The 27,837-nt window shown below is 41.6% G+C and overlaps 1 protein-coding gene across 1 annotated transcript in view; it reads left to right on the top strand.

Annotated features, from left to right (window-relative positions):
• The first annotated feature begins 1,201 nt into the window (after nt 1-1,201).
• The window catches only part of LOC126203156 (NADH dehydrogenase [ubiquinone] 1 alpha subcomplex assembly factor 3), a 30,366-nt gene continuing 3,730 nt past the window's right edge, over nt 1,202-27,837 (top strand). The window contains exons 1-3 of the mRNA XM_049937398.1: nt 1,202-1,386; nt 1,508-1,625; nt 9,141-9,285. Coding sequence (XP_049793355.1) covers nt 1,316-1,386; nt 1,508-1,625; nt 9,141-9,285 — 334 coding nt within the window. The 5' untranslated portion in view covers nt 1,202-1,315. The remainder of the gene's footprint in view (nt 1,387-1,507; nt 1,626-9,140; nt 9,286-27,837) is intronic.

Genomic DNA, 27,837 nt, shown 5'->3' with positions numbered 1-27,837 from the left:
TGAGAGTACATACGGTACCTCAAACGAGCACCCCATTGGTAAGGAGATACGGCTCACACAATCTTTTTACACACTAACTGGTCATCTCTGGTTTTCTTTTTTTTTTCTTTTTTTTTTTTTGATCTAATATATTTTGATCAAGATAATAGCATTTTGGAACATAATTGTTATTTGTGGATCACAGCGCCATTCATCGCGCAACGACAAAAGTGATACATACTGAAGCTACGCAACTTCTCCCCGCAAATCCGAATTGACGATAAAATAGGATGTTTTCCATTAAGATTTCAAAGTTCCTCCCACCCCAGGGGTGGGGTTGGGAGTGAGAGGGTCAATGTAGGTATGGCCGAATAGCACTTCTAAAAATATTCAGCACGTATTTTCCCAGTTTTTAATCCGATGCGTAGTTTATGAGATATTTCGTTGTCTCAAAATAAAAAACTCGCCCGGTATGTACATATTACTTACGTAATGTATCTGATATGTCCAATACTGTTGTACTGAATGGTTTATGGACGAATAAATAAATGAATTACTGACTTAGAACAGACGTTAAGTCATGAAGGTTACCAGTACGGCGATGTCATGAACGTTAGCCGATCAGGGAACACAATTCCTTGGCAGCCTCGGGATGGAATATCGCGTGGGTCGCAGACATGAACATAGATCTCAATTCATGCTTGTGAAAATCCTCACGTTTCTCCGAACAATTACACCATTAGCAGCGTATTTAGTCAAAAACATACAGCAACTGTTTACAGCTTATACTTCTGTCCAATTACACTGCACTGAAATTCTGTAGATGATGAAATACAACTTCGTTGGGCTACCAAAAAGTCGGACATTTTCTGAAAAGCAAAAATGCCAGTTGGACACGAAAAACAGCGTCGAAAAGCAAGACGGTTCGTAATCCTAAGTGGAAATCGGCCTCATACGCATCGCTCCCGTAGGTTATGCAAAGACAAGATTCGATAATTACGATAAGCACGGAAACATTTAAGGGTTACTCTTCCTCATTCCATACTTAAATGGAACGTGCGGAAACGCTGCCCACGTTACACAATTGGAAGTAATCTCTGGCATTCACTTTACATGTTGCAGAGTAGATGTTTACCAATGAGATAATCGACATATCGCAACCGCAGAACGTGTAGTCCAGTGATCTCCATAGTATAGAGATCACTGGTGTAGTCCAAACGAACCAAATATTTCATCACGAAAGATATTACATTGCTTCTGGCGGGTTGCTGAAACCAGTTGCAACAGCTAAATTATTTGTGTAGTCGTTTTTGTGTGGATTTTTGCCGTGTTATTTATGTTTAGTTTAGTTCCAAACCTCTCATGGAGGTTTGCAGTGCTCAGTAGGAGGCATGTCACTGTACTGGGGTATGCTTTCATTATTACGCGAAATGTAGCGTATAAATCACTGTGCTTGCCGGTTATGGATATAAAACTGTGCGAGCGATTACTTCAGTTTTGGTGAACAGGACTTACTTTCTGTTGTTAGGAGAAACTACTTCCGGACTCCTCCTTCGTTGCACAGCTATGATCCAGATGGCAAGACAACTGTGCAAATTCTCAATAGAGAATTTGACCTAGGCTTAATGATTAATTCTTACAGCCAGGTAAATGCTCACTAACTTTGCACGCAAGATTCGAGAGACCAGAGACTGAATATACAGTTATACACAATGTAGTCAATGCTGAATGCTCCTAACATCTGAAAAATGTGTTACATGAACCCAACCGAGAGTAGGCCTAATACTTTTCCCAAAGAACTAGGAGCGGATTCCGTATTAAATTCCAGCCGTGTTTTGGCTCCTATGGAGGGGGCACCCTTAAGAATACAGAAATGTATTTTAATAAGTTGTCATCTCGTTGACTGCTGTCGTTCTGGTCCTCAGCCCCAAAACTTGTTTCGTGCTTCTCTCCATGCAGGTCAATCTTCTGCAAGCCTCTAATCTGCATAACCGTGCAGCCTCCAACCATCTGAATCTGCTCAGTGTAATGAATCCGTGGCCTCCTCCTATAGATTTTACCTCCCCCACCTACATACGTCACCACATTCACAATTCCTTGATGTCTCAGGACTTGGCCTATCAGTCAATGCTTCCCTACTACCTGGAATTCAGGCAATGTTAAATAAAGTTTCATTTCACCACAGCTCATTTTCCCAATTGTAAATGTCAAATGAAAAGTGCGAACAGTTTAACCACACAATTTAATGCTTCAAGCATTTTAAACAGGACATTTGACACTGTCAATTTAAATTTACAATTTCAGTGTGACATATTTGAAAGAATGGAAATGTACTCCAGGCGTACCCTACACTATAGTAATCACTGCCTTACTGTTATGAAAGGTTTATTGCACATTTGAAATTGGGAAAAAGACTAGGTCATTAGTGTGTGTTAACTCTTTGAGTAGTGGTACATGTAACATTTTAAGTGAGTTAGAGTGCAGTATTACACCCACGTCTCCCTCCCCTTGAAATCTTGGTTGTTGTGACACTGATCTGTATCACAGCCCAACTTCTAGTTAGGTTGAAAAATGGTCTTTGGTTGTGAGTTGGTGAAGCCAATGAATGCCAAACAGACTAACATGTTGCGTAGTCTAATATTTATATTCGTGCAATATTTAAATGCACTTTGCCACGAATTTTCATCGTAAAAGGTAAAATTGCTATTAAATTCTGAAAATGTGCAATAGATAATGAATAAGTCTCTGATGGATATTTTGATGCATATTATGTGCATAATCACACATAAACTACAAAAAATGTTACGAGGTTAAGGGGGGGGGGGGATGATGTCCACTGCGCAACTTTTACCAACTTCTGTGGTTGTGGTACATTGCTTTTCTCATATATCATCGATAAAGTCTCAGACCATGTTTATTTTTTATTTAATCGTCCTGGAAATCTAGTGTTGTAATGCGTACAGTAACATTGACTAGTTCTTAAGAAATAAAAAATTTCTTACAGTAAATGACAATTATGTTTCATGTAGTAATAATAATACAATTACTGAGAACACTTTACAAGTATTGCAGCAACAAGTTACACAGTTTTGTTTTTGTAGATAACTTACTTCCTCGCAGAGTGGAAGCAGTGCTCAACCATCTATCTTTTACTGATGACCTGAATGTATCTGTAAATGCCTATTATTATTTTTATGAAACTTGGTAATGCATTATACAGTTTGTTGTCAGGGTGGAGTATGTCTTTCTTGGAATAGTGGCGTATTTGTCTGCTGTGTCTATGACATTTACTTGTCTCTGCACAGATTCAGTATGGGTGATACACTGATCACTACTATTCATTTTTTCTTTTATAGTACATAATTTTTGATTAGGTACATTCAGAGAATCATAGAATTTTGTTTTCTTTAAATAGTTCTCTGCATGATGTTTCCTGAACTACTTCTAGTGCTGAAACGTCCTGACAGATTAAGACTGTTTGCTGGACTGAGAAAGCGTGACTCACAACCTGTCCCTGCAGCTTCAATTCCGCTAATACTTCATCTCTTACTCTCCAGGCTTCACAGAAGCTCTTCTGTGAACCTTGCAGAACTAGCACTTCTGGAACAAAGGATATTACAGAGACACGGCTTAGACACAGCCTGGCGGATGTTTCCAGAATGAAATTTTCACTCTTCTAGTGCTAATCTAATAACCTTTTTCGGAAGTCTGGAGGATTTATGGCTTCCTCCACAGTTTCATCAAAATACTATCCCATATTCAGTACTGAATAGTCGTGTGCAAAATGTATGCAGTCCTTAAATTATTGTATTAAGTGTTGTCCTTTGTTGTTGTTGTGGCTGTCAGCTCAAAGACTAGTTTGATGCAGCTCTCCACACTATTCTATTTTGTACAAGCCTCCTTATATCTACACAGCTACTGCAACCTACAGCCAACTGAACCTGCATACTGTACTCTAGTTGTGGTCTCTCTCTACAACCGCCCGCCCCCCCCCCCCCCCCCCCCCCGCACACACACACACCCCTCGTCCATTACCATAGTCACAATTCCTTGATGCATATGGATGTGTCTCATCATTTCATGTTGTAAACGTGTGCCACAAATTTCTGTTTTAGCCTAATTCCAGTCAGTATCCTAGGATTTTTATCCATCACTTATTACTTCTTCCACCTGTGGCAATGTTTGTTGATATGAAAAGTGCCCAGTTGCACCATGGTTTGGTATCCACATTAAACTGTACGTCACTGCTATAACTGGCTGGTTGAGCCAGTTCAAAGAATGGAGGAAGGCAACAGCATACCATCTCCGACAGGACCATGCCTAGTGAAGCTCTGTGGTGTTCAAAAGAATTTGTATTGGCGACTGCTTTATTTTCATCCTCTCCTCTGATCTGCAGCATTCTTCTGTAGCAACATACTCTTGTCTGAACTGTTTATTATCCACTTTTTGTGCTACACTCCACACAAATACCCTCAGAAAAGACTACTTTACACTTAAATGTACATTTGGTGTTAACAGGTCTCTAAATCTACAGATATTAAAACCATAAGTTTGCCTTACATTATCTTATCTGTTAAGATAAGTTTCAGGATCAGTATTGCTTTCACATTTTTATACAATTGTCTGAAGCCCAAACTGACGATCTCCAAGGTCAGCTGCTACCTGTTTTTCTATTCTGTAAATTTGTTTCACTATGTTACAGACATGATTTATTAAACTGAGAGTTCTGTAATATTTAAACCTGTCTGCAAGTTCTGCCTTCTTCAAAACTGGAATTATTACATTCTTCTTTAAGTCTGTGTTTCACATGTCTCGTATATACAGCACGAGGTGGAACATTTTTATCATCACTGGGTATCCTAACGACCTCAATAATTCTGAGGGAATATTGTCTATTCCAGGAGCTTCGTTTTGACTTAGGCCTGCCAAATTTTTTTCACAGTATCATATCTCCCAATTCATCTTCAACTAGGCCTACTATCTCTTCCCTTTCTACAATATTGCCTTAGAGTTCATTTTCCTTATATATCCTATCTGTAAATTCCCTCCACCTTTCAGCTTTCCCTTCTTTGGTTAGTATGGTGTTGCTACCCAAGCTCTTAATATTGAGACAGGTGTGTCCTTTCTGTTCAAATTTCATTAACTTTTCTTGTTGGCAGCATATATCTTTTCCCTAGTCATGCATGCTTCTACAGCCCTGTCTAGCATCTCCTGCTTTGCTGTTTTGCAATTTTCAACCTAATTGTTTTCTTTATCCCCTATTTGCCTGTGTTTTTATGTGGTATCCTGTCATCAGTTACATCCAATATCTCTTGTGTTAGTCAAGAACATATGCTTTTGTCTTTTTTAATCTGCAGGTATTTTCTTATACCAGGAGTGGTCCAGCTGTTTCTGTTGCTTATTTTTAAATTGCTAGTGTGAAGTAGAAAAGTTATATCAAAATATTGTTTAAATGTGTGTATGAATATATTAAATATACCAGATATACTTCCTGGACTATAAATTTGAACCCATGACTCTTGATTTAAGTGCACCTAAATGCTTCAAGTTACTAATTACTATAAGATCTAATTTTGTACATTGTTTATCATTCTGCGAGTTATTGCTTTCCAAGTAGAAACTTATGATCTGGCCATAGTGGCTTGTTATTCCTGTTCTAAATATTTTTAATTTGTGTTGCTTCCGATTGTCATTGACTATTATTTGATTGACAGTAGGCTGTGTACAGGAAGTTTCTCATGTAGGGGAATATATTGTAATTTCTAGGTTACATGAAAGTAACTGGATTTATTATTTCAGTTCTTGTATTATCTGATTTGCAAAGTTTATACTGAAATCAGCAAAAACTGAGTAAAGTATGCATATTTTTGCTGTTATTGTATTTTCTAGGTCTTGGAGAATTTTTTATTTACATCTTCATTGGATCTGTGTAGATATACTACAGTTATTGTGAATGCTGATGTTTTCAAATCTTTTTTCTGTAGTTAGTAGCTTAAGTTGCTTATAGACTTGGATCCTGTTCCTATCTTAACAAAGATGCAGTTTCCACCACAACAAAAGTGCTTTCTGCAATGTAGTCTGCCAATTCATTGTTGCCTACATCTACTATTACTGTATCTCCGTCAACCAGTGTTAATTTAGTCACATGACAGGAGCAGCACTGATTAACTCATATGAACGTATTAATAAAATCAAACAGTGGAAAATCCAGGATGGAATGTAACAATATTGAGAAGGAAAGCTGCTACTCTCCATATAGCAGAGATACTGAGTCGCAGAAAGGCACAACAAAAAGACTTCCATAATTAAAGCTTTTGGCCACTGGCCTTCATCAACAATGGACACACATGCAAACGCAACTCACCCACATGACTGCAGTCTCAGGCAACTGAACTACACTGCCAATTGGTAATGTCGCGGGTGTGGAGAATGAAGGTTTGCAAGGCAGCAAGAGAAACACAGGAAAGAAGAGAAAGAAGGATGGACATTGAGTATAGTGATGCAAAAGAAAATAATAATGAAGGAAAACCGCACTGGGTTACGATCAAAGAAAAGCTGTCAGGCAGATATCAAACAGTGGAAAATCCAGAATGGAATGTAACAAAATTATGAGAAGGAAAGTTGCTACTCACCATATAGCAGAGATGGCAGTGTGGTTTCAGTTGCCTGAGACTGCAGTCGTGTGTGTGTGTGTGTGTTTTTTTTTTTTTTTTTTGGTTGGTAAAGGCCAATGGCCGAAAGCTTTAATTGTTAAAGTCTTTTTGTTGTGCCTATCTGCGACTCAGCATCTCCGCTATATGATGAGTAGCAACTTTCCTTCTGAACATGTTAATAAATAAGGGAAAGGCAACCACACACCTATAGTGGGCTTATGTGTGACACATAGACAAACATAAGCTATGGCGAGACTAATTACTAATTATAGATTATTGAGAGCAGTTGCCTGAGCTGATGGAAATGGGGAGGGGACAGGGAGGATGCAGGAAGCAAGGAGGAGGTAGTGGAATAAAGTGAGGCAGGTCTTTTGACGCACGACTTAGTGGCTTGACGACAAGGTGCGTGGAGATTAGATGGTAGACCATGCAAGAGGGAGATAGGGAGGTGGGGAAGGAAAGAAGAGGGAGACAGAGGGATCACAAACGAAGCAGAGAGAGATTGCCTGTGTGGGCAGGGACAAGGAGATGAAGAGCAGTGCAAGAAGGCAGTATATGATCTAGACAGGGTAGGAATGGTTTGGGCAGTAACAGACGAGAGAAGGAAGAAGATACATTGAGCTAGTGGGAAACAGGTTAGCAGAGGTTTAGGCCAGAGGAATTGTGAGAGTGCAAGATGTGCTATGTAGACAATTCCCATCAGCATGGTTCACAGAAACTTGGGCTGGCAGGGTGTATCCAAATGGTTCGCATAGTGAAGCAGCTGTTGAGGTCATTTGTGTCATGGTGTGCATTATGATTGGCAACAGGATGGTCAATTATGCAGTTTCCGACCAGGTACTCGTGTGAGAAGACAGTTGGTTACAAGTCAGGCTCATGTAGAATGCTGTACAAGAAGCCTGTGACTGGAATGTGGAAAAGGGGAGGGGGGAGGTTGTATGTGACAGGTCTTGCACCCCCGTCAACCATGAGGGAATGACCCATGGGGTTGCAGGATTGGAATAGAGACGGACAGGGATATTCTGTAGGTTGAACACTACTTTGGGTGACATGAGTAGGATTTTCGGTATGTACACCTCATCTCAGAGCTCGACGAGAGGCAGCTGAAGCCCTGAAGAAAGGGTTGACGTTTTTGGGGCCAGGGTGATACTGGGTGACGAGAGGAGTGCTGGTCAGTGGCTGATTAACTGATTTATTCGCATCAGAGAAGGAGATTACAAGGGAGTACTTTCTGTGATGAGGCAGATAGGATTATTGTCTGTCAGTAACTGCTCTGGCAAGGTTGTCAGTGTTTTAACAACTCCTGCTTTCCACTGCAGATGTGGAATCCACGGGTGGCAGTGCTGTAAGGAAGAGAGTTTTTGACGTGGAAGACATGACCGCTGTCGAGCTGGAGGTACTGTTAGTAGTGACGTGGAACAATCTGAGAGGTGGAGATTGATATCCAAGGAGGTCTGCTGCTGAGTTGAGAAGGTCGAGGTGAAGAGAATGTGAGAGTAGATGATGAGGTTATGGAAGAAAGAACATACGTTGTTGCAATGCCTGGACTCACAGCAAAGACAACATTTTCTCTTTTCTTTTTATCAGTTATGTCATGCCAAAAGTGTTAGGAACATTTAGGAAGTTAGTAGTAATTTAACGTGTTAATATCCATGTCTCCACATTTTATTATGTTAGTTTTGGGGTTTGAACTTTCCAAGACTTCGGTTAATGTGTTGAAAGTGTCCACTTTTTCACAAGGTTAGTGGCACACTCATAGAATGACTATCTATTTAGAGATGTGTAGCTTTGTTAGTTTGACAGGTGCCAATTCAAATTATCTTCACGAAACGTTATAAGGTCTTCTGTAGCTTTAAAATGTGTGCCATCTCTTACATAACTACACGATCCCCAACCCATTATGGTCAGTGCTAACTTGCAGTCATATGACGAAAGGACTACCAGCATATGCCATAGTTCAATATCTACATGCCAATGTCCTTTAATGCATACCGCTGTGCTGTTCAAAGACTGTAATTCAACTTGAAGCTAGTGTTTGTTTTGAAGAACAACAGATGAACACCGTTCATTGTAATGCACATGTAGTATTTTAATATCCTTGAGACATTTTAATTCATAGGTTAATGAAACTTGGAAAGGTGATGAAATATGTGTAACATTGGCTGTGTGGTTTTCAAATATAATGTGTAAGTGATATGAATTGTGATTAGGTTGTATTATGTTGAAATTATGTATGACTTACTAAGTGTTTAGGCAGTAATATGGTTTTGTAGCTGCTGATTCTGATGAATTTTCCTGTTTCACAGAATTTAATTTTTGATATTTAACAGTGTTCAGGCAGGAAATCAATTTTACATCATTATCATATCATCACACAAGGCACTAATACAGTTTCCACATAGTGATGGTAGAACCGCCGCAAATATTTTATGAAATATTTTGCAGTTTGCACATGTCTGTCTTCCTCCATTTCAAGATGAATAATTATATTTAAAAAATATGTTTCAGATGGGATTTAGACTCAATAACGGGTTGTTCATAGTGGGACCTATGGCAATCTTTCCAAAATCTGTTCTCAGCTGGAATGTGTCAGGCCCAGATGAAATAAATGAAGATTCCCTTTGCTTGTTTTTCCTTCTTGAACCAAAAATAGGTGAGCTTTTGTTTTCTTATAATTTTGCTGTTGTTGTAATTACTAGGGACATGACAATGGTAACATCTCTTTTGGATGAAATTAGCTTCAAAGTTTACATAAATTAACTAATTTGATTTGACCTATAGATTTAAACACACATGAATTCTTAATATTTACATGGTATTTTACATATTATACTTGGCAGTTACTTCGTTGATTGCTACTGTTTCATCGGTTTTTTTTTTTTTTTTAAAGAAAAAACAGAACTGATATTTTATGGGTGAAACGGTATCAAATGTGAAAATAATGCTGCTAATATAATTTGTAAGTGAATTGTGTGTGTCATGAGAAGTGTGCAAGGTGTGAGTGTCTGCGTAAGAGGATATACAAAATTCTGTTAGTCCAGTTAATTTCACTTTTTGACATACCAGTAGGACAAAAGGCATGATAAAATTTTCATGTGGTTGCATTACAACAGTCACCACAATGATGCAACTCCTCAAACACAGCAAGTATCCCACTTAGGATGTTATAGTGCTACAAGAAAATGAACTTGAGTATGGGACTTACTTTACCAAATGTCTTGTGTGTAAAGTAAATTGGGAAAAAATTGTGACTGGCATCAGGAAATTTTAAGGAAATGAAACCACCTTGTTTTTTATGGTACGTGTTCCGTATGCCATTTGCAGTTCTAGAGTACCCATTTTATGTTCTCTGTAACAGTGCATCAGAACTTCACAGAGCTTAATGGCAAATTTGACAAATTGCATTGCACTGTATGACTTGTATGAGATAAAAGTTGTGAAAAGGTTCATACTAGTAGGAAACTTGGACTACTTACGTTGTATGCAACTCGTTTCTAGAATTCTTCTTTTGTGCATGCTGATGTAAAAAAGCTCAGGGCTCTGACATGTTTCTGAAAAATAATGTGGTATTCTTGTGCACAAGAAATGCATTTTAATTGTATACTTATCCCTCAGATAATGCCTCCTTCAAAATTCGAGAATGACCACAAACAACAGTGAACAGAAAAACTGAGTTGCAGTTCACTTCACAACTTGAGAGCTACAAATAGTGTGATATTCATGTTGTGTTTAAGAAACACACATTCTGCACATAAGAGTGTGCGTACTAGGTCACAGGGCTGTTTCTCCTGTTATTTGTAATATACACCCTAACCTCCAGTCTGACTAATATTTCTTGCACAAAGTCCTCTTGTGTGGTAAATCTTTATTCAAGAATCCACCAATATATGCCATAGGCATGATTTCCAAGCTATTCGAGTAGAACATTTGCCTTTGCCAAAACTTTGACAGTACTTTTTCTGAAACTATCTTTGTCTCGTTATCTTCTTTTAGCATTGTTGTGCTTTCAACTACTGATATTTGTTTGTGTTGAGAAGTAGCAACAGTTTTCATAGGTGTGTTACCCATACTAGACAACGCTGTAATAAATAGAACTAAACTGGGCACAAGATACCAGGTCCAAATAATGTGATTTTTTTCTCTAGCCACAATTTGTCCTTTTTAGCTACATGTTGACATCAAATACAAAATGCCATTTGCAACACAGATTCTCGGACACATTGCTATAAAAAATTTGGCATTAATAGCAACATCAAAAAGCTGTTTCAAAGTAAAAAATATTGTCATATAACAATAATGGAAATTCCTGGATGAAAAAGTATGAAAAATAGGGGCGAGGCAACCACTTACCTATACAATACTGGTGCGTTGTGCACAGAAACATTTAACAGAAAACAGTTAACATTAGCTTTTGAGCTCTTGCTCTTTTTCTAGTAAGAGTATGCACCTGCAGACACCCAAATGTGAATGTCCACATTTGTAATGTTGTATATGTTTGGGTGTCTGTGTGGTTGGGTGTGAGAATGTGTGTTCTCTAGCTAGAAAAGAAGCAAGAGCTCGAAAGCTAGTGTTAATGTGTGCCACACACCAGTCCTCTGTAGGTAAGTAGTTGCCTTTCCCTTACTTTATTTAAATATTGCATATACTAGCTTTGGCACTTAATGTTGCTGTAACACTACAGCTCTGAGGATGCTAGGTGTGTTATTAAATATTTTTACTTCTTATATAATCTGTTTTAATGATGATAATCAGTGTTTGAAAATATAATGTAGTATGTATAGATAAAAAAATCTACTCGCCAAGAGGTGGCAGGAGAGAACACATATAAAAGATATGGGAACACCCAAGCTTTTGGAGCCGGTAGCTGCTTATCCTGGCAAAAGGACTGAAGGGAAAGGAAAAGGGATGAAGGAAAAGGACTGATATGGTTCAGGAAATGGCGAGAGTTCAGAAAAGTCGCCAACAATCCTGGGTCAGGGGAGACCTATTGGACAGAATGAGAGGGAAAGATTGATTGTTGTTGCCTATGCCAGAAGAGATTTGAATACCTGCGAACTTAAAGCAGGGAGAGAGGCTAATAACTAAGCCATAGATTACTGAAACAACATGGTGCAAGAGCCAATAAGATTCGAAAGCTAAGTGTATTACATACGGAAGACAGGTGAGGGGGTGGGAAAAAAATAGGCAGATTGTAAAATAAAAGGCTTAGAAAAATAATGGGAGTGGAGATAAGTTATAATTACTGAAAAGAAATGTTGATATCACAGAAATTAACATAAATTTGTGGCAGATGGGTGACGAGAACCAAGCACATGTTGTACGCCACTTCCCGCCTGTAGAGTTCTGAGAAACTGGTGTCCAGAGAGAGAATCCAAACACCAACAGGATATTGTGTGTTACCCGTATACAAGGTGTTACAGAAAGGTACGGCCAAACTTTCAGGAAACGTTCCTCACCCACAAATAAAGAAAAGATGTTATGTGGACATGTGTCCGGAAATGCTTAATTTCCATGTTAGAGCTCATTTTAGTTTCGTCAGTATGTACTGTACTTCCTCGATTCACCGCCAGTTGGCCCAATTGAAGGAAGGTAATGTTGACTTCGGTACTTGTGTTGACATGCGACTCATTGCTCTACAGTACTAGCATCAAGCACATTAGTACATAGCATCAACAGGTTAGTGTTCATCACGAACGTGGTTTTGCAGTCAGTGCAATGTTTACAAATGCGGAGTTGGCAGATGCCCATTTGATGTATGGATTAGCACGGGGCAATAGCTGTGGCGCGGTACGTTTGTATCAAGACAGATTTCCAGAACGAAGGTGTCCCGACAGGAAGACGTTCGAAGCAATTGATCGGCGTCTTAGGGAGCACAGAACATTCCAGCCTATGACTCACGACTGGGGAAGACCTAGAACGACGAGGACACCTGCAATGGACGAGGCAATTCTTCGTACAGTTGACGATAACCCTAATGTCAGCGTCAGACAAGTTGCTGCTGCACAAGGTAACGTTGACCATGTCACTGTATGGAGAGTGCTACAGGAGAACCAGTTGTTTCCGTACCATGTACAGCGTGTGCAGGCACTATCAGCAGCTGATTGGCCTCCACGGGTACACTTCTGCGAATGGTTCATCCAACAATGTGTCAATCCTCATTTCAGTGCAAATGTTCTCTTTATGGATGAGGCTTCATTCCAATGTGATCAAATTGTAAATTTTCACAATCAACATGTGTGGGCTGATGAGAATCCGCACGCAATTGTGCAATCACGTCATCAATACAGATTTTCTGTGAACGTTTGGGCAGGCATTGTTGGTGATGTCTTGATTGGGCCCCATGTTCTTCCTCCTATGCTCAATGGAGCACGTTATCATGATTTCATACGGGATACTCTACCTGTGCTGCTAGAACATGTGCCTTTACAAGTACGACACAACATGTGGTTCATGCACGATCGAGCTCCTGCACATTTCAGTCGAAGTGTTCGTACGCTTCTCAACAACAGATTCGGTGACCGATGGATTGGTAGAGGTGGACCAATTCCATGCCCTCCACGCTCTCCTGACCTCAACCCTCTTGACTTTCATTTATGGGGGCATTTGAAAGCTCTTGTCGACGTAACCCTGGTACCAAATGTAGAGACTCTTCTTGCTCAGTGACATGGTCAACGTTACCTTGTGCAGCAGCAACTTGTCTGACGCTGACATTAGGGTTATCGTCAACTGTACGAAGAATTGCCTCGTCCATTGCAGGTGTCCTCGTCGTTCTAGGTCTTCCCCAGTCGTGAGTCATAGGCTGGAATGTTCTGTGCTCCCTAAGATGCCGATCAATTGCTTCGAACGTCTTCCTGTCGGGACACCTTCGTTCTGGAAATCTGTCTTGATACAAACGTACCGCGCCACAGCTATTGCCCCGTGCTAATCCATACATCAAATGGGCATCTGCCAACTCCGCATTTGTAAACATTGCACTGACTGCAAAACCACGTTCGTGATGAACACTAACCTGTTGATGCTATGTACTAATGTGCTTGATGCTAGTACTGTAGAGCAATGAGTCGCATGTCAACACAAGTACCGAAGTCAACATTACCTTCCTTCAATTGGGCCAACTGGCGGTGAATCGAGGAAGTACAGTACATACTGACGAAACTAAAATGAGCTCTAACATGGAAATTAAGCGTTTCCGGACACATGTCCACATAACATCTTTTCTTTATTTGTGGGTGAGGAACGTTTCCTGAAAGTTTGCTCATATTGTGGACGGCTGTGACACAATACGCCATTCTCCAGGGCTGCATCAGGGATTCCATGCGACGGAGGGTGGATGCATGTATCCTCGCTAACGGAGGACATTTTGAACATTTCCTGTAACAAAGTGTTTGAAGTGACACTGGTATGTTCTGTTGCTGTGTGGTTCGATTCCATGATTAATGTGATTTGAAGAGAAGTAATAAAATGAGCTCTAACATGGAAAGTAACTGTTTCCGGACACATGTCCACATAACATATTTTCTTTCTTTGTGTGTGAGGAATGTTTCCTGAAAGTTTGGCCGTACCTTTTTGTAACACCCTGTATATTCTCTAAGCCCATTCATCCTAAGTGGATGGTAGTCATACCAATGTAGAAGGTCGAACAGTGTTTGTATAACAGCTATTACACAACATGTTGATGTTGTTTCACAGGCTGCTCCTCATTTGGTAGTATACATTTTTTGTGTTATAGGGCTGGTACAAATGGTAGCAAGAGGGTGTATCAGGCAAATCTTACAACAGGTACAATTGCAGGGGTAGGAGCCATAGAGTAGGGAAATGGGTGCAGAAGGGATTTGAGCAGGATATTGCAGAGATTGGTGGCAGGAGGGGGGATAAAAAGCTGCTCTAGCTGTGGTGGGCAGAATGTCGGACAGAATGGATCTCATTTCAGCATATGATTTTAGGAAGTCATAGCCTTGTCAAAGCAGCTGATTACTACATTCATTACTAACACTGTGTACAGGAGGTGTGCTCCTAAGTTTTTTTTGGAGAGGTCAGCAGTACTAGGACTGGATATGATAGTCCAAAAAATCTGCCTTTGAACTAGGCCAGTAGAATAATATATGCAGTGAAGGCTGAGATGAGAAGAGTGAAGGATGACAACTGTCAAACTGTTACTACGGTTGTTTGTGTCTAGCTTTAGTGTGAACAGAAGTGTGTAGCAACATAAAGGAAAGTGAGAGAGATTTGAAATAGGGCAATGTGAAATTTAATTGGGAGACTATATTTTGAGATTTCACAAACTTCAGCTGGTCAGCCTCACCATGACTCCATATGGCAAAGGTGACATCACTGTATCTAAAACCAAACCAGAGGCTGATGGCTTGCAGATCCCAGGGAAGAAGGATCCATCTTGGTTCCCATGGCTATACCCCTGATCTGTTTGTAAGTCTGCTGTTCAAAGGTGAAGTAATTGTTCGCAAGTATAAAGTTTACTAAGGCGAGTAGGAAAGATGTCGTAGGTTAGGAATCAGGGGGGTGCTGGATAAAGCAGTGTTCAGCAGTAGACAGATCATGCACATGGGGAAATGTTGGTATAGGGGGAGATGGCATCAATGGTAACTAGTGTGGTGAAATTGGGAAAGGCAGAAATTTCAGGTGATTTAGGAAATGGTTGGTTTCTTTAACATAGGAGGGGAGTCTTTGTACTGTAAGTTTCAGGTGTTTATCAACTAAGATAGGGATATATCAGTGGGTGCTTTGAAGTCACCAAGTATGGGATGGCCGGGGGGATTCAGTGTGTGGATCTTAGGAAGAAGGTAAAAGGTGAGTGTGTGTTTTGGGGGGGGGATAAGAAGTTCTATGGATCGACGTGCTAATCCTCGTAAGGGGCCTGTGGTTTTAACGAGGGACTGCAGGTCAGTTTGTACCACAGGGACAGGATTGTAATGACATGGTAGATCCCTTGTCTACTTGGAGGATAATGATGGAATCATCAGTTTTTAGGGAATGAAGCACATGGAAATCTACAGAGGACAGGTTAGGGTAATGATGTAGGTACCTGAGAAAGGGAGGTCGACCAGTTTGAGATTTTATGAATTCTTGGAAATCCTTTAAGGGGTGATTTTGAGGTAGCGGTGGGGGATCAAGTTGGATTCTTGGTCAAAGCTGTTCAAGCCAGGGCTCAATGTCAGGTTTGCTTTTGCAGAGGTTCTGAGATTGGATTGCAAAGTGATACTTTTTGTATTGAGGACAGTAGGTCCTTAATCAAAGCAGCATGATGGCAGATTTAGGGCTAAAAGTGAGACCCTTGGATAACTTGGGGGGAGGGGGTGGCTTAGGTTGGAGGTTGAAAACACTATACAGTTGTTTCTACTTGTGCTCCTGAGTTTCCATTGCTCTGGGTAGCAGTGGTGTGTAGGACAGGAGTGGTGGCTGATAGTGTGGTATTTAGAGAGCTGGAGTGGGACAGAATTTCCTGGAATCCATAAGCTTTCAGCCTCTGGTTTGGTCTTAATACACTGATGATATATTTTCCATAAGGACTCGTGGTAAGGCTGACCTGCTGAAGCTTTTGGAATCTTTAAATACACTCTCACAATTAAATTTCACATAATCCTATTCTGAATCTGCCTCCCTACAACCTTGGGATTAGAGGCAAACGTATATGCTCACATGCAAACTCTTTACAGCAATAAGCCACGATTCTCACTTTAGCGTTCATTGTACATCATATTATTCCACAGGCTAGTTCAATAGCAGATTTTTCAGGCCATTATGTCCAATCCTAATACTGTTGATCCCTCCAAACAAAACTTAAGAGTACATCTCCTGTTACCTAGTATTGTGCCGACCTTGAAAGTATTAATCAGCTACTTTGACAAGGCTATGACTTTCTAAAATCATGCCCTGGTATGAGGTCCAATGTGTCTGATATTTTGCCCGCTAAACTTAGAGTAGCAAACCTCTCCCCCCCCCCCCCCCTGCCCTTCCCCCAAATCTCCAAACTATCCTCCTCAGACCTGCATCCATTCCCCTACCCTATGGCTCCTACTCCTGCAATTGTCCCACTGTAAGACTTGCCCGATACAGCCTCCTACTACCATCTCTACCAGCCATGTAACTCGCAAAACGTGTAGTGCCAAATAAAGAGCCACCTATGAAATGACCAGTTGTGTACAAATGCTACGTAAACACTGTTTGGCCTTCTACATTGGTATGATTACCACCAAAGTATAAGTTAGGATGAATGCGCATGGAGGGTGCATACTGATAACACACTACATCTTGATTCAGAGTGTACTTTAAAACCCTCCCCATAGGGCTTACCACTCTTTGGTGAGTTTGTGCTTGGCTACCACGGTACCCCAAATGTAAGCAGCTCTCCCCATTCCATGCTGCATATCTATCCTCTATCTATTCCTTCTCCCCTCCCTTGTGGAACATATCTGGGATATTTTTGGGAATGTGTTCTGAAGCTTTAATAGCCTGACATTAGAACAATCACTCAACCTTTTTTTTTTAAATACCATTCTTCTGCTTCAGCATTTGGGGTTCCTCTTTATTTCTTCTTCCTCCTTGTGCACTTGTGAAGTTTGCACGTACCCCTGGTACAGGCCAGGCCCAGGGAGGGGTGATAGCATGAGCTGTGACCTTCCCAAATTGCCAGCAGGTCCCTCTGTCAGGAGTTCGGGAGGTGTGACCAGGAGTGTGAACAATCACCTGAGGTGGGTGAGCCCCCTCTGAGGAGACCCTGAATTGGCAGGAGTGCTCCATCAGAGATACTGGGAACCATGCGGAATTTTTTTGCAGTGAACCAATCACCATCTCACTCTGCATCCACTAAACATAAATGGAATGAGGCTAAAGATTCAAAGATACTCCCAGCTGCACCTCAGTACCTCAGCCTATCGCACCTCGGTACCTCAGCCTATCGCACCTCGGTACCTCAGCCTATCACATACTGAAGAAGATCAGACCTTTGCTACAGTTAAAAATGATTATTATTCAGAAAGGTGTTCATGCAATTGCAGGCACTGTGAAATCCTGTTCTTGTTTATGTAATGGAACTTAGCTTCTGGAGGCAAATTGTGATTTTCATTCCCAACAGCTACACACATCTTCACTCCCCCACAGCTATCCTGTTTGTGTCGATGCCCATCGAACGCTGAATTCTTCATGTAGTGTTATTTACACTTGGCTGCTTGATGGTCTGACTGAGGGAGAAATCCAAGCCATCACTGCAGTCCATCGGGTAATAAAAATGTTTGATGCAACGTTAGTGCCTACATGCACTCTTTTTCTCATGTTTGATCGAGTAGTGCTTCCATCGAAGATCAAAGCAGGCTACTAAGTCATCACAGTCTGATTGTTCATTCCAAACCTTATGCATTGCTACCAGTGTCAACGTTACAAACGCACTCCCATGTCCTATGAAAACGCGGCCAAATGTGTTACACCTGGTAGTTGTACTCACGAGGCCAATTGCCTGCCTCCTCCCCACTGTATCAATTGTAATGATGATCATGCCACCTCATCCCAAGAATGTCCTGTGTATCTCAATGAGAGGGCATTCCAGGGGATCCGGGTGAAGGGAAAAGTACCATACCTTGACCCTTGCAAGTTGTTGGCTAGTTGAAAGCTTTCCCATTGTACTATCTGGCTCTTATAGTACCGTTCTTGCTACATCTCACTCCCCGTAGCATATGGCCGTGCAGACTTGCGACCTCCAATTCAGCACTGCAGTTCTAAAATTACTTAGTATCGTGCTAGCATCCCCATCTCCTTCACCTCCCGCTGCGCAACAAGCCACCAGATCTTCGCCCCTGGCGACGAAATCACCTGCTACACAGCCGGCAGGCCATAAATGACAAAAGGAATGTTCCTACGTAGACTTCTTACGTCCCTCCAGCCAACACACATCTGAGTCTATATCTGCCAACTGCAAAGACCCTAAGAAATGAAACAAAGGCAAATGGTCTTCTCCTTCCCCATGTTGAGATCATCTTCAACAGTGTCGCCATGTGATCCCTCACCCAGCTAGACTCCCATTTCACCGGTGCACACCACCTATTGTTTTTCTGCACTGGTATGCACAGGCAAACCCAGGGAGAATGCCGATGCCTCTGTAGATCTCATGTAACAGAATCTCCAGCATCTGCATCCTGTGGCAGAGTGTTTTCGAAGGCTGGCATTCGGCAGCCACCAGGGGTGACTACCCTTCATTTGTTCCCTCCTCTCCATTCCCCATTATGTCTCTTCTCCAACTGAATGTTTATCGCATTGGATCTAACAAGGAGGAATTATGGTTCCCCTTGGAATTGCAGCATCCACATGCTTCTTGCCTCCAAGAAACAATTTTGCATTCTCACGACTGCTTTGACCTCTCACATTTCCTTTTGGTAATCTTTGACCTTCCCTTCTAGTTTGGGAGAGTGGTGCTGCTCATCTGGGATGAAGTTCATAGCCAAACTGTCTCACTGAACACTCAGCTGCAAGCTGTTGCAGTCTGCATTATCCTTAGTTGCTTCACCTTTTCTCTTTGCAACGTCTACATCCCTCCATCATTCGGTGTCACCAGGGTAGGCTTCCTCCAGCTTACCGGTCAACTCCCTCAACCTGTTTTGTTGCTCAGTCTCTTTAATGCACACCGTCTTTGTTGGGGTTCTTCCAGAACCTGCCCGAGAAGTGTCCTCTTGGCTGACCTTTTCAATCAACTCAACCTTGTCTGTGTTAATACTGAAGCACCCATGTTCCTTTCAGACTCTCCGCAAACCAATTCCCATTTGGATCTCTCGTTCTGCGCTGCCCAGCTTGCCTGTCATCTCGAGTGGTCTGTTTGTCTGACACATACTTAAGCGACCATTTCCCATGTTTCCAGAATGAGATTTTCACTCTTCAGCGGAGTGTGCGCTGATATGAAACTTCCTGGCAGATTAAAACTGCGTGCCCGACCGAGACTCGAACTCGGGACCTTTGCCTTTCGCGGACAAGTGCTCTACCATCTGAGCTACCGAAGCACGACTCACGCTTGGTACTCACAGCTTTACTTCTGCCAGTAAAGGCAAAGGTCCCAAGTTCGAGTCTCGGTCGGGCACGCAGTTTTAATCTGCCAGGAAGTTTCATATCAGCGCACACTCCGCTGCAGAGTGAAAATCTCATTCTGGAAACATCCCCCAGGCTGTGGCTAAGCCATGTCTCCGCAATATCCTTTCTTTCAGGAGTGCTAGTTCTGCAAGGTTCGCAGGAGAGCTTCTGTAAAGTTTGGAAGGTAGGAGACGAGGTACTGGCAGAAGTAAAGCTGTGAGTACCGGGCGTGAGTCGTGCTTCGGTAGCTCAGTTGGTAGAGCACTTGCCCGCGAAAGGCAAAGGTCCCGAGTTCGAGTCTCGGTCGGGCACGCAGTTTTAATCTGCCAGGAAGTTTCATTTCCCATGTGCTATCCATTTTCTGACTCCTATCCCACCTACGCGTAAACCCAATTGGCAGCTTTCTAAGGCGAACTGGAGGCTTTACTCCTCCCTGGCAGCCTTCGATAAACAACATTTCCTCAGTCGTGATGATCAGGAAGAGTACCTTATAAAGATTATCCTTACTGGCGCAGAACGTTCTGTACCTCGCACTTCATCTTTACCGCGCTGTGTCCTCTGGCCCCTGGTGGACTGTGGTGTGTTGCGATGTGATTCGCACACAAAGATGTGCCCTTTACCTTTTTACCTGTCATCCTATGATGGCAAACAGTATTCATTATAAACAGTTGTGTGTGCAGCGTCATCACATTCTTCACAGTATTAAATAGGCTAGCCAGATTTCACTTACTCATTCTTTTAACAGTTTCACTCCCACTTCCATTGTGTGGGGGCAGTCTCCGCCGGCTCTCTGGGACCAAGGTCCACTCCATGATTTCTGGCCTGGACGTAGCAGATAATGTCATTGTGGACCCTCTAGCTATCTCCAACACCTTAGGCCACCATTTTGTGGAGATTTTGAGTACCACACACTATCATTCCATCTTCCTCCCTCAGAAACGAGCAGAGGAGGCTCAGGCAATACCCTTCTCCTCTCAGAATCGTGCATGCTTCAGTGCCGCATTTACTATGAGGGAGTTAGATTGTGCTCTCAGTTTATCCTGATCTTTCGCCAGATGATGTTCACACTCAGATGTTGCAGCACCTTTATCTTGCGGGCAAGCCCTTTCTCCTTCATACGTACAATCGCATTTGGGAAGATTGCATGTTTCCCAGATGCTGATACATACCTATACCTAATGCTGGTAAGGACAAACACCTTCCTTCTAGCTACTTCCCCATTTCTCTCTCCAATTGTGTTTGCAAGGTGATGGAATGTGTGATTCATGGCCAGCTGGTATGGTGGCTCATGTCTCACAATCTGCTAAGCACTGCACACTGTGGATTTCGAGTGTGCTGTTCTGCAGTTGACCATCTTGTCACTTTGTTAACTCATGTCATGAATTGTTTTCTGCAGAAATGCCAGATTGTGGTCGTGTTTTTTTTATTTGGAAAAAGCATATGACACCTGCTGGAGGACTCCTACCCTCTGTAACCCATGGGGCTTCTGAGGCTGTCTGCCCCATTTCCTTCAGGAATTTTTAAAAGCCCAAGTTTTCAAGGTACATGTGTGTTTGGCCTTGTTGGACACCTTTTTTGCACGAGAATGGGGTGCCTCAAGGCTCTGTCATGAGCATCGTCCTCTTTGCTGTATCCATTAACCCTGTTATGGACTGTCGCCCACCAGGCATCTGTGGCTCCCTTTTCATCGATGACTTTGTGATCTACTGCAGTTCTCCATGGACTTGTCTCCTTGAGCGGTGTCTTCAGCGATATTTCGATTGGTGTTACTCGTGGAGCATCAAAAATGCCTTTCACTTTTCTACTGACAAAACCATTTGTATGAATTTCTGGCAGCACAGTGGGTTTCTTCCACTGTCTTTACATCTTGGGCCTGTGGCTCTTCTGTTCACTGAAACTACGAAATTCCTGGGGTTCATGCTTGATAGAAAACTTTCTTGGTCCTCCCACATGTTTTACCTGGCCAGATCCTGTACCCGATCCCTCAGTGTTTTGCATGCCCTAAGTGGTATTCCCTGGGGAACGGATCGGACCACCTTCTCCATTTGTACCAATCCCTTGTGTGTTTGAAACTAGACTATGGGTGTTTTGTTTATTCATCTGCACGTCCATCCACACGTCTTATTCTGTCTTAATACAATCTACCATTGTAGAATCCATTTGGGACCTGGGGCCTTTTACACTAGCCCAGTTGTGCATTTCTATGCAGAAGCTGTTGAACTACCACTGTCGTACTGGCATGATGTTTCCTGTGCAGATACGCATGGTGTTTGTCTGCCTTGCCCAGCCGCCTGTTGTACACCCCTTTTTCAATGACTCCCTTGACTACCAGTGTGGGGCACATCCTTTTTGTCTGTTACCTCGCAGAATTCGTTTTTGACTCCTGCTTTGGCACTTCGCACTGTCTGCCATGTTCCTGATGGGTGTGAACCATTCACCACCTTGGATTTTTGTGGCAGCCCAAATTTATCTTGGATTTCATTCGCTTCCTAAGGGAACTACCCCAGATTTGATCTAGTGTGGTAAGTTTCTTGACCTTCACATGCAACTTAGTGATAGCACCTCCATGTGCACTGATGACCCTAGGACTGACTGTGGTGTTTGTTGTGCCTTCATCATTGGCACAAACCATTTTCGGCATTGGCTTCCAGGACATTGCTCAATATTTACAGCAGAGCTCTTTGCACTCTATTAGGCCACCCAGTATATCCAGTGACACAGGGTTTCTGATTGTGTCATATGCTCTGATTCTCTCGGTGCCTGTCAGAGCCTCTGTGTGCTGTACACAGTCCGTCACTTAGTACAACTGGTCCAAGAAAGCTTCCACTTGCCCACTTTTGAGGGAGCTGCTGTGATGTTCATGTGGGTTCTGGTCACGACAGCTCTTCCAATCCTTCAGATGATATCCATGTTGCTGTCCGTTTGCAGCTGGTGTCACTTTGGCATCACCACTGGTTTTTTCTTCATGGGAAAAAAGCGCCAGGGAATTAAACCTCTACCAGCAGCTTAGCCGACCTCCTCTCGGCCCTCTCACTGTGAGGAATTCATTTTAGCTATTTTGCTTATTGGGTGCGTACATTTTAGCCCTCATCATTTGTTAAGTGTTGATACCCCATCACTTTGTGCTCATTGTTGTCAGCCTCTGACAGTTGGTCATTTCCTGAGATAATGCCCTTTTTTTTTACCACGTACGTTCAAGTGTATGTTTGCCGTTTGAGTTATCAGCCGTTTTAGCAAATGATGTGTGGGCTGTCAAATGCATTTTACTTTTTATCCTTTGTAGCAATATGGTGAATGACATTTAATCTTTAGTTTGGGACCACTCCTGTCTCTACGGCGTATTTTGTGGACTGTTCTCCAAGGGGAAGCCCATGTTCTTCTCTTTTCTTCCGTCGATTGGGCTTAACATGTTGCTGCTTTTAACTCATTTTTGGATTAGTGTTATAAGGTTATGAAGTGGATTTATGACCTCAGTTGTTTTTGCCCCCTCAGAAAAAAAAAATCACTCTACAGCACGATAGGCATAACATCGGTGCCTTTTTCACCACATGTACCATCTGGATTCACCCCTGGACACAAGCTCCATAAAACTCTGCAAGTGGGAAAAGGCATTACACCATGTGCTTAGTTCTTGCCACTCACTTGGAATAAATTTATATTAATTTTTGTGGACTCAGTATTTCTTTTCAGTAACTATTGTGGTGTCACCGCCAGACACCACACTTGCTAGGTGGTAGCCTTTAAATCGGCCACGGTCCGTTAGTATACGTCAGACCCGCGTGTCGCCACTATCAGTGATTGCAGACTGAGTGCCGCCACATGGCAGGTCTAGCCTAGAGAGACTCCCTAGCACTCGCCCCAGTTGGACAGCCGACTTTGCTAGCGATGGTTCACTGACTACTTACGCTCTCATTTGCCGAGACGACAGTTTAGCATAGCCTTCAGCTACGTCATTTGCTACCACCTAGCAAGGCGCCACATTCAGTTACTATGTCTTCTGAACAGATAATATTGTGACTCGTGTACCGTCAAGAGCGACGTTCATCATTAATGGATTAAAGTTAAGTATCAAACTAATTACGTCCACTTTCTGAATTCTAATTCCTTGTCATGTTCCAGACCTCACGTCAGTATAGTTCTTCCCTCCTCACGCCAGCCTGCGTGAGCTAAAACGCGTGCATTTCGGCCTCCTCTAGTAAAACGGTGTTGGCTCTTCAGCCAACACAGCAACCATAACTTTTCTTTGCTCCCATTTATGTGTCTACATCTTTTATTTTCCAATCTATCTATTTTTTTCCTCACCGTCTCACGTATTTACCACATATAATACACTGTTATTGACGCTTGCATCATGTTGGGTTCCATACCTAAGAGGGAACACTTATAGGATTTCTTCTTTGTTTGCCTGCCTGACTGTTGAGACCCCTTTTTCTCAGCAATGGCAAGGTGTATCAACTTCAAAATTATGTCGCATTCTGAGTTCTGTGGTCCCTTGGCATTCTAAAACATTTAAGCTTCTAACTCGAAATAATTAATACATCTGCCATTATGTCACATATTTTGACACTCACAAACTTGCCCATCAAAATGTATAGGTCCTGTTGACCTATACTCATGAAATTCAACAAGAAGCAGGGTTTCACAGTACAAGTAAAGGAAAAAAAATTCAAAAATTGTTAAATTGTAATAATATTGCTTAAAAATATCTGTTTGCCGTTAGAACAGGATGTCAGAAAAATATTACTACACACAAATATAAAATGTTAGTTGCAGTCATGTTTATGTAAGTAAATAAAAAGTATTTAATTTAATCTTCTTTCTCTACATATATAAACTAAAGTCCCCTGCTTGCTTCCTTTCGTATGTCTGGACTAGTCTCAGGAACTACTGTAGGCCGACTGATTTTGATTTTGTCTTGGAATTTCCAGGACTTACATCTTGCCAGTGTCAATATTAATAACTATCAAAAATCTTTTGAGATTTTCGATTCCCGGAATGGTGAACTGACTACATATATGATTAAGTTTGTACAGAACCCTCACTATGCGAGTTCTTCTTGCACTTGGTTACTTTATTTTTGTCCCATTAATATCTGTCTTGCTTATTACTCTACCTTCCACCTTTAAGTTCTCAGGTATTAAAGTCTCATCTGGTGTAGGCACCAACAATCATTTTCTCTTTCATCCTATCCAGTAAGTACCCCCTGACCCAGGATTCTGCGGGACTGTCCTATAACTCTCCCCATTTCCTGAACCTTGCCAGTCCTTTCCCTTCATCCTTCTTCCTTTCTCTCCAGCCTTTCTGCAAGAAAGAGAAGCTACTGGCTCTGAAAGCTTGCACATTCCCATATTTTTTATTTGTGTTTTGCCCTGCTGCTGCTGCTTTGTGAGTAGATTTCTTTAAAATCCATCCATACTACATAATATGTTCTGTGTTGACATACTGGACCCATAAAAAGTTTGAATTAACATATTTAAACACTGTGTTCTGCTACATTCAGGTCACACATAGTTTGTCACATATTTCTTTAGTGTTACTGCGAGCTAACACACATTCAGCAGCTGGTTTACTTAGAGCAGTTACTATCATATTTTTCATGCCAATACACGTTCACACTTATCGTTAATAGTTTCTTCCACTTCATATGAATGAAGGAAGCACCATAGAGATGGGCCATTTCCATTTTGCCCAATCATTATGTCCTGCAGGTTTTTCAATATTTACTTTATAACTGACATTGGTAGCTATGTTCTTATAGAAGGTTCCTATTACTGTATGACTTATTACGCCAAGTTTCGGGATTGCAGCCAGATGACATCAACTTCTTCCCACGATATTTCGGCTGACAACCATTCAGCCATCTTCTGGTGAGTCTTTCGTACTGGAGGTTGCTAGTTTACATCGCTATCTTTATACCGAAAATTGGTGCCAAGATGCGTTTGCGAAGGCAGCCATTGCAGAGCAATCCCTGTCTTCGAATATTGCTCCATTTGTGGTGCACAGGCGCATGTGTAAAGGTGATACTACACGCGCGCTCTCTGTCAGAATGCATGCCCATTGAATTAAAATTCAGATGTCAAATAAATAAAATTAACTGTTGCTAGATGTGTCATCAGTCATAAAGCATTTTATTTCTGAAGATATCACTGGCTCCCGCATATTATCCAGGTGAAAGCTGCCGTCACCGTGAGTAAGATCTCCTTAGTAACTGAATCCCAGGAGGATCTCATTGAGGCCAAGATTTCCATGGTAGTATAAGAAAGAGGGCATTAAACTTCACAGAGGTTGCTCATGTATTGGCTGGCTTTGCATGTACATCATGGCTCCAATTTTTGGTACAAAGCTAGCAATGTAAACTAGCAATCTCCAGTGCAAAACACTCACCTGAAGATGGCAAAGCGGTTATCAGCCAAAATATCATGGCAAGAAGTCAGTGTCATCTGGCTACAATCCGAAAACATCATGGAATACTCTATACCAGGAAAATTGCACAGAACACCATATGACTTGTTTCAACAAAAAATTTCAACTACCAGCTTGTGCAGGAGTCCTAAAACCATGTTAAGTTCATTTTTATGTGGCCTGGAGCCACAACCTGTTGGAAATATTAAGTTTGACCTACACTGTTTCATTTATGAATTAATTATTCATAGGATATGAAACTATTCAGTAACAAAAATATTACAAATGACAGTTTACATTGAACCCTTAAATATCTTTCCTTCCATTACAAAAAAATGTAACTTTGGGTGTTAGGAATGCTGTTTTGAAAGTCTTTGGTTGAAATTAGCCTAATATGGAAGTGAAACATGGGTGACAAACAGCAGATAATAAGAAAATTGAAACTTCAAATGTGGTGCTACACAAAAAAGGGTAGATCGAATAACTAAATATTACTGGTGAAAAAATAGCTTTATGGTACACCTTGACAATGAGAAGGGTAGGTTGACAGGGTACATCCTGAGGTGTCAAGGTATAGTTCAGTTAGTAATATGGGGAAAGTCTGTGGGAAGGAGTGGAAGGGGAGAGGGGAATAAAATTGCAGAGCTAGATCAAGGCTTGAAACAATAAGTAACATCAAATGGATTTTGTTTGTCGTAGTTACAGAGATACAGAATGGCTTGTACGAGGTAGATAAGTGTGTAGATTGTGTCAAGCCATTGTTTGGGCAGATGATACTAATGCAACATATGTTTGTCATAATTGTCCTGATTAGCATTTTTTTATTTTATTTGTTTATTTATTTTTTTACACACACAGTTACAACTACATGTAGACTCCTCATGATCTCCAATACCTCACAAGGGAAACTTTTGTCTATGGGTCCATGAAGAATTAATTTTCTCTGGAAATTGCAGTGCCGTAGGTGTACTTTCTTATTTCATTGTTCACTACTTGTTTTGTGGTTACAGCGTGACAGCTTGGATGATTTTGATAAGAATGTGTGCTTGAGAATAGGGCTGCAATCTTGAAACTAGCAGCAAGCAAAGGAATTTAAAAAAAAATGAAAAAGCTATAGCCTTGGAACTCTTATGACCAGCCAAAAAAAACTGTGTATTGTATGTAACTTTTTAATGCTCTGTTGTATCTTTTGCATCATTTGTTTTGTTTGTATATAAAATCAGTTTGTATCAAATAACATACAAAGCCTGACTTCTCCTTTTACTGCCATGTTGACCCCAGTTGTCTTATGTATCCATATCATAAATCCATAAGTCCACCGCCGTGTCTTCCTGTTTGTATGTGAAGGTTTATCTCAGGAGCTGCTGTATGGACAGACTCATTCATGAAGCAGGTTAGCATATGTAATTCATTACCGTTACACCAATTTCAGTAGTAGCCCCTTTCCTTGGCGACATGTGAGAATTGTGTCTTATCTTATGAGTATGGATAAGAGTAATGAATGTGTGTATAGTGTAGTATTGCATTTTTGTTGTATGTTACTGAGAGAAGGGGGAGAATGAAACCTGGTGCCGCCATGTAGCCTGCTCCTGTAGAATAGAACCAAGGGGCCCATTGAGCTTAATGTCCCCATCCAACAGCAGATCTACACCAACAATGTCACATCTGCTGACTTCATGAGACACTTTGGAGAGGCATGAAATTTAATCATAGGAGTTGGTACAAAGACTGGTGACTA

This window comes from Schistocerca nitens, chromosome 9 (genome assembly GCF_023898315.1).
Source record: "Schistocerca nitens isolate TAMUIC-IGC-003100 chromosome 9, iqSchNite1.1, whole genome shotgun sequence".
NCBI classification, from domain to species: Eukaryota; Metazoa; Arthropoda; class Insecta; order Orthoptera; family Acrididae; genus Schistocerca; species Schistocerca nitens.
The sequence above is the reverse complement of the archived record's forward strand: the minus strand, read 5'-3'. Positions and strand labels throughout refer to the sequence as shown.